Source organism: Charadrius vociferus, unplaced genomic scaffold, assembly GCF_000708025.1.
Source record: "Charadrius vociferus isolate BGI_N301 unplaced genomic scaffold, ASM70802v2 scaffold2962, whole genome shotgun sequence".
NCBI lineage: Eukaryota > Metazoa > Chordata > Aves > Charadriiformes > Charadriidae > Charadrius > Charadrius vociferus.
The window spans coordinates 29,463-37,058 of NW_009647356.1; the positions used below are offsets into that span (position 1 = coordinate 29,463).

Here is a 7,596-nt window from a genome sequence, read left to right on the forward strand (position 1 = left end):
GGTGGCCGCAAGCCCTTGGTGCTCGGGGACTCGGCAGCCTCCCCCCCCGCTGCCCTCTCCGTCCTGGGAGATGTCCCCACGTTTTCCCCCCCTTCTTAATGTGTTGTTTTGTGGCAGTTGCCCCATGGAAGGTGAAGAAGCAGTCGCTCGTCTCGTGGAGACCCCCCCAAATGACGGGGATGCCCAGGAGCTCCCGAAAGAGGGTGAAAATGGAACCGAGGGAGCAGCAGCCGCAGAGGAGCTGGCTGGGACCAGGGATGCAGGGGACAGAGATGCCCCCCCGGGGCATCTGCGGACGGACCAGGACATGCCACGCTTGGACCACGGGGACGGTGAGTGCTGGGGGTGACAGGGTGGTGGGAGCTGAGACGGGGCATGCGCAGACCCGGGATCCTGCAGTGTCTGTCCCACTGTAAACTGGGATCGATGTGCCCTCCGCCTTGGGATCGGGGTGCTCATGGGGTGCTTGCTGTGCCGGTTGGGTGTCGTGCCGCGTGTGGAGCTCAGCCTGCTCCCCAACGAGAGGCACCGAGGTCCCTAATGGCCACCCTGGTTTCACAGGTGGAACAGACGCTCTCCCGAAGCCCTCGGCTGCCTCGATGGACAAGCAGAGGAGCACCGAGCTCTCGGCACTTGACAGTGAGTGTTGCAGAGCCTGGTGCTCACAGATGCTCAGGCGCAGCCCCAGAGGGAGACAGGCGTGGGAGAGGTCATGCGGAGCTCTCATCCCACAAAGGCAGCTAGAAAAAAAGTCTTTTGCTGCTGCTGGATCCTCCCATAACGTGGCAAGGCCAAGTCCAAATCCAGACCTTGCTGATGACTTGCGACAGCAGTGAGAGGTCGCTGCAGCTCCATGCACTGGAACTACAGATGGCAAATTCTTTCCATGCACTTTCCTAATTAAACTACAAATCGCTCGTTGAAAACACATTGAGATTTCCAAGTGAAGCTCTTCAAGGAAATATGAGGATGAACTCAAGTGCATCCCCCAGGCTGTCCTCTGCAGTATATCGTGTGTAATTATGCCATTAATGCCAGATTCCGTGGTGCCCCAGATGGACCCTGCCCCTCCTTGGGCAGCTGTTTGGGCTGTTTTATCTTCCCTCCTCAGCCGTTGGTCTCTGCACACTGCTCAGACCTCACTCTCCAGGTTCATTACTTCCAAGGAAATAATTCCTTTTTTTGCAGGACTCAGTTTTTGCCAGGGACAGGACGGAACTGCTTCACATAAGGTGCATGAGACCTGGCTCTTGGCCTCAAGTCCGTGTAGTTCCTCCCTGTGCACGGAAGAGATGTGCCCTGACTCTCTCTCCTCTCTCTGGAACAGGCTTCCCCCTGAAGCACTCGAACACGCTGACGAACAGGCAGCGAGGCAACGAGGTCTCGGCCCTCCCAGCCACGCTGGACAGTAAGTATCGCCGGGCAGAGCGGGCTGTGCATCCCAGACTGTGGATGCACATGGGGTGTAGAGGGAGCAGAGGGACAGCGGGGCTGGACCCTCCCTCCATCTCCTGCTGCCGCGCTGTTCGGTGTCTCTTGGGATGGTCTCTCAGGCTGCTCCCTGCAGTGCTGTTGCTCTCAGCACTCGCCGTGGCTGGCTGTCCCCGCTGCTGTACGGCAGAAGGGTGTTAGTTACCCACTGGGGTTTTGGGGGCTCAGATAGGGGCTGTCCAGTCACCACCGCCCCAGACTTGCAAGGACCCACCTGCAGTCTGAGCTGGGCAAAGTTTGTCCTGATGGGGGAATTCTTTCTATCCCCCAGCGTTGTCCATCCACCAGCTTGCTGCCCAAGGAGAGCTCAGCCAGCTGAAAGAGCACCTTCGCAAAGGTATGTGTCTCTTCCTTTGGGCTCTTAGCCCAGATCATGCAGAGTCCTGCCAGGTCACAGCATGCCTTTGGATAAACCCTTGGCTTAGTTTTACAGCCTTTGTTGGGTTTACTGGGGGGACGGAGAGCAGAGGGGGCTTTACCCTTCCTGATTACAATGTGTCATGTGACAGCACGTGTCATCCACGTTTGTGCAGGGGAGAACTTGGTAAATAAACCTGATGAGAGAGGTTTCACGCCGCTGATCTGGGCTGCAGCCTTCGGAGAGATCGAAACGGTCCGTCACCTGCTGGAATGGGTAAGGCCACGCTCACGCAGCACGTCGTTAACAGGAGACTTCTCCTCTCCAACCCCGGTAGCTGCCAAATTGTCCAGCAACATCCTGGTACCATCTCAGCCAACCTTTCCCATGGCACCAAACAGGACACGTTTGCAGAGCTAACGGCTCAGACGCTGTCAGATGCTACTCCCTGTTGGGCCGTGAGCTAAGTCAGAAGCATGAAGAGCCTTATCTCCCAGCTAGCAATAACTGTTTGTAATTAAATATCTGCTTATTGGTAATTTGAGATCAGGCTTATCACTTGGGCCCTGTAATCTGCCAGCAAATGTGCTCACCGAGGTATCGTTGCAGTTAATGAACTCATTGCTGCACCGTCCTTGAGTGCTGGGCTTGCAGTCGAGGACTGTCTGGGGGTGAGCAGGAACCAGATCCTCCTGCGCTCTGCAGCAGTCTGCTCCCCAAAGCTCAGTCCCGCATCCACGCGTGTCCAATGATCAGCGAGCGCTCACGCCATGTAAGCACCGGCTCTGTTACTGTATTCGCAGCAAAATTGCAATGATTTACCAGAGAGACAAACAGAACCCAAAATAAATGAGGTGATACATTGATAAAAGCTATAATGAAGTCCAGGAGAGGTCCATGGTGCAGAGGGATTGGAGGACAGGGAGGTTTTCTAGGTAAATCAGTAACAAAAGAGATGGTGGATCCCATACAGGTATCCAGACAGGGCCGGTAACACTGTCACCGGTGATGGGAAAAAGGGCTGAGTAACAGGAACCATCAGCCTGAGTTCACTGACACCGGAGAAGGGCTTTTAAGTCCTCACCTGAGATGTTCGACGATGATTAAAATCTGCCCTGTAAGAATTTTGGTAAAGAGAGGTCACTGGGAAGGCGTGAGCCATCTCTGCCCCATGAGGCTGTCGGGAACAGCCCCCCTGGGGTACCCAGCAAGGCTGAGCCGAGTGCCCCAGGTCTCAGCGGGGCTCCTGCGCCCCTCGGGGCTAACGCCTGTGCCGTCCCCAGGGCGCTGACCCCCACGCGCTGGCGAAGGAGCGGGAGAGCGCCCTGTCCCTGGCCAGCATGGGCGGCTACACCGACATCGTCATCATGCTGCTGGAGAGGAACGTGGACATCAACATCTACGACTGGGTGAGTGTCACCGGGCACAGGCTGCTGCGGGGACCGTGCCCGCGCTCGCGCTGGGAGCGACACCGAGCCCCGAATGGGGCTCTGTAAAGCTCATTTTAAAAAGCATCAGCGAGTTCACATCGTTCTGGGCTGAGTTAGCAGCAGTGCCTTTCTCCTAGATGCTTCCCAGGCTCGCGGCGCTCGTTTGCCTGCTCATGGGGTTGTTCCGAGAAATTAATCTGGATAATAATTTTAAATGGTTTCCTCACTTGTTCACACTGGTGATGTCAGCCACAAGGAAACAGTGCTCAGAACTTAAGGTTGTCTTTAAAATCACACGAGTTCAAAGTCGCTATATTCCATGCAGAGAATACAACCTGCGCAGAGCCGCTCTGCGAGAAAACACCCAGCCCGGAGGTGGGAGAGGGCGGAAAGGGTTTCCCAGTGGGTCGGGGACCTACCGCTCCGGGAGAAGCAGGAGCTGCATCAGCATGGCCCCGCGCAAGGCCGCCAATGACACAACCCCTTCCCTTTCCCTGCAGAACGGCGGCACTCCTCTGCTCTACGCCGTGCGCGGCAATCACGTCAAGTGTGTCGAGGCCCTACTAGGTAACGGGGAAGATCTGCAACTTAGTCCTTGGCCTCGAATCGCTGCTCGTTGGTAACCGCCTCGGGGAGAGAGCGTGACATGCCTGGGGGGAGAAACTGAGCAGCCTGGGGGTGTCACGGGGGGCTGCCCAGGCAGGACGGGCACCTTTTGGGGGTCCCTTCACCCTGTGCCTGACCCGGAGGGGACGCCGCGTCGGCAGGGGAGCGCCGTGCCCTGATCTCCACTGCCTGCTTGCAGCTCGTGGCGCCGACCTGACGACGGAGGCGGATTCTGGCTACACCCCGATGGATCTGGCCGTGGCGCTGGGACACAAGAAAGGCAAGTGTCCCCTCTGTGCCTGGCAGGGAGCCCTGCCTTCCCTCTTCAGAAAGCCTCCTGGCAATTCCCAGCTTCCAGCCTTGCTCGGGTTTTTTTTTTTTTTTTTTTGACCTTCCACCACAGCTCCCCTCTCTGCCACGCAGAGAAACCGAGCCAGAGAAATCAAAACGGGTCTTGTTCCCCTCGCTCCCCCTCCAAACCAGCGCTGTGCTGGGGATAGGGCTGGGACAGGGGAGATGGGGACAGACCCCTGGAGAAAGGGGTTTTCCAGCATCCCACTGGAAAACAGGAGGAATATGGTGACCGGCTCCCGCCCGCAGCACTACTGCCTTCTCACAGGCTTTGCTTCCCTGGGTTTCACTTCTCTCCCCTCCGTTAGTCCAACAGGTTATCGAAAATCACATCCTCAAGCTATTTCAGAAAAAGGGGCTGGAGTGACGCGGCGGCTCGCGCTGCGCTGCTGCAGCACCAGCGCTTCTCCCGCCCGACGCAGGGCTCTCCTCTAGGACCAAGGCGGCCTCACCCAGCCGTCCCGAAACCGGCAGCGGTGCGATGCTTCAAGCAAGGAGGACGTGGAGGAGGCCGGGAACCGCCTGCCCTGGGTGAATCTATGCCTCTCCCAGAGCGGGGCACGGCCACGGCGCCTCGCACTTGGGGACACTCATTCCTCCTCAGGGCAGCTGCATTTCTGCCCTGTCCAGACTCGGCTGCTTCACGCGTCTGCGCATTCAGGTGTTGCATTGTTGGAAGTAAACTCTAAAGCAGCCGTGTGGAGCCCTCTCCATCGCCTCAGCCTCTCACAGCTGCCAGTCCCCCGATCCCAGCACTAGCTACTGGGGAAACTGGGGCCAACCAGTCTCTTCAAGGCTTGCACCCCCCGCAGTGCCCTGGTGTCCCTCTCCAGAACTGTCTCTTTGAAGAAGGAAGCTCCTTCTTACGCCCATGAACTTGCCAAGCCCTCCCTGCACAACCAGCCAGGGAAATATGTCACAAGCAGGAGCAAAACCCCGCGGGAAGCATCACCCCGCTGAGCCAGGAACACAGCACGGCCCCGGCCGACAGCCGGCAAGCGGCGAGTCCGAGCGGGAGCCCCGCGAGGCCTCAAAAAGCCGCTCCGAGAAGTTCGGGGGTGGTTAGCAAAGGCGAGAGCCACCCAGAGCCCGCAGCACACGGAGGTGGCACTTCTCCTCTCTCCTGCTCAAGCCACGCACCGGCATGGCCATGGCAAACCCCGGCGGGCTCTGTCCCGGGGTGCCATTTGCCCAAGGAGCAGCCGGGAGGGAGCGAGGACACCATTTATTTGGCCGGTTACACAGGTTGTTGTCCCACCTAAGGCTCAGAAGTCCAGCACGTGCATCTCTGCACTAGTGTCCCTCTGTCACTGCCATCCCGCGGGGCGATGGTCCCCTTTCAGCACCTTGGGGTGCAATGGGGGGGGTGGCACGTCCCCGCTGGCAGGGTTTGCTGTCCCATTTCCCCGTGGGAGAAGGAAGGCGATGGGGAAGCGGTGCCTCACCGCTGTGCCTCACCGCTGCCCTAGAGCTTCTCCCCCAGCACCCCGAGGTGGTACACCACGATCCTCCCGAAGAAGTCCGTGCTGTTCTCAAAGGTGATCTTCAGCTTATCCAGCACCGTCTCCTCCACCTGGAATCTGTGCGGGGTTCGTAAAGGAGAAAAATAGGCAGGGGGACACCACAACACGTGCGAGACCTGCTCCGAGGGGACACGCGTGGGGCTCACACGCCGGTGTCCTATAGCCGGTGATGTCCAGATTTGCTCCAGCTCCGCTGAGTTCCTTTAGTGGTAGCAAAGTGCCACAGGTCTCTCGTTTAAATCGCAGCTCTGCCACGGCCCCGCTGCCCCTCCGCAGCCGCGGGTGGCTCTGAACCCCCCCCCTCATGCCATCCCCCCCAGCCCGCAACGTCGCAAAGGATATCTGCATGGCGTTGATGTCCTCGGGGTACAGGTCGCATATTTTCACCGGTTCTTCACCTGCTCTGCAGCCTGCGGAGGGGAAGGGGGGAGGCAGCCGGGGGAGGCTGCGGTGCTGGGGGAACCTCCGCCGGCTCCCACGGCCTCGGCTGCCCCAAAAAAATCCTCCCTGCGCTGGCTCTGCCGCAGGGCTGGGAGCAGTGGTCCATCTAACGGACCAGGTTCTCATCTGCACCCCAAATTGTCCCGGAGAACCCCAGGTCCTTGTTATTCACCCCTCTCTGCTCCAGCCCCCCGCCTCAACCCCTCTTGGGTTTTGGGAACACCTAACAAATACCTCTGGGCCCTGCAACGAGCAGCTGTGGGATGCAGGTGTGGGTAAACTGAGGCAGAGGGACCTCCATGCCCCCAAAGCAGGTCCTCACCTTCCAGCGTGCACAGCCGGCTGGAGAATCCCCCCTGGAACTGGATGTGGAGCTGCGAGACCTTGACGGTGCGGGGGAAATCCAGGGTGACCCACTGGCACGTGCCCTAAAGGCAGGAATGACATCGGGGCTCTGTCACCGGGGAGAGAGCGAGGTGTCCACCATGTGCCCAGCTCCCGTCCCACCCCTCCGGCTTCCCCTTGTCCTCGTCCCCGCACCTGATCCGAGTTCCAGCACGTCTCCTCGCTCGCGTCGAACATGTGCTTCTTCCCGAACTGCTTCACATCCCGGTTAAGCACGGAGCTCACCCTGCAGGGACACGCGCCACCATCCCGGGGACACGACGAGGACAGCGTCAGCGATGGGACTCGAGTCTCCCGCAGGGCCAGGGGACAGCACGTGGCACCCAGGAGGGACCCGCCTGGGGGTGGTGGCCCCAGCACCCTGCTGTCCCCTCGGGGGGCCGGGACTCACCGCGTGGCCGTGTCGGCGCAGATCAGGGGCTCCACGGGCATCGCTGCCTGCGGAGAGATGGGGTCAGCGAGGGCCAAAAATGGGGACACCCAGCAGCCATGGGGACACCCGAGCAGCACTGGGGACCCCTGAGCACCATTGGGGACCCCTGGACAGCACTGGGGACACCCAGACAGCAGTGGGGGCACTCTGGCAGCATTGGGGACCCCTGGACAGCACTGGGGACACCCGGACAGCAATGGGCACCCCCGAGAAACATTGGGGACCCCTGGACAACACTGAGGACCCAGGAGAAACGTTGGGAACCCCTGAGCAGCATTGGGTACCCCCGGACAGCATTGGGGACCCCCGGGCAGCACTGGGGACCCCCGGGCAGTACTGGAAACTCCCAGAGAGCACTGGGGATCCCCAGGCAACATTGGGGACCCCTGAGCAGCACTGGGGACCCCCGAAGAGCACTGTGGACCTCCGGAGAGCAGTAGGGAGCCCTGGGCAGCACTGGGGACCCCTGAATGGCACTGGGGACCCCCGGGCAGCACTGGGGACCTCTGAATGGCACTGGGGACTCCTGAATAGCACTGGGGACCCCCGCGCAGCACT

At 59.9% G+C, this 7,596-nt stretch overlaps 2 protein-coding genes across 2 annotated transcripts; one reads left to right on the forward strand and one right to left on the reverse strand.

Moving 5' to 3' along the window:
- The first annotated feature begins 124 nt into the window (after nt 1-124).
- RFXANK (regulatory factor X-associated ankyrin-containing protein) lies at nt 125-4,624 on the forward strand. Its single transcript, XM_009880108.1, has 9 exons — nt 125-332; nt 562-639; nt 1,328-1,408; nt 1,763-1,828; nt 2,025-2,125; nt 3,133-3,258; nt 3,780-3,846; nt 4,085-4,165; nt 4,545-4,624. The coding sequence occupies exons 1-9, from the start codon at nt 125-127 to the stop codon at nt 4,601-4,603; spliced, it is 867 nt and encodes a 288-aa protein (XP_009878410.1). The 3' UTR covers nt 4,604-4,624.
- Nucleotides 4,625-5,701: 1,077 nt separating this feature from the next.
- On the reverse strand, nt 5,702-7,037 carry NR2C2AP (nuclear receptor 2C2-associated protein). The gene is made up of 5 exons (XM_009880109.1): nt 6,997-7,037; nt 6,741-6,831; nt 6,523-6,628; nt 6,102-6,169; nt 5,702-5,818 (listed from the first exon to the last, which is right to left on the reverse strand). Exons 1-5 carry the CDS (start codon nt 7,035-7,037, stop codon nt 5,702-5,704), a joined length of 423 nt encoding a protein of 140 aa, XP_009878411.1.
- Nucleotides 7,038-7,596: the final 559 nt, after the last annotated feature.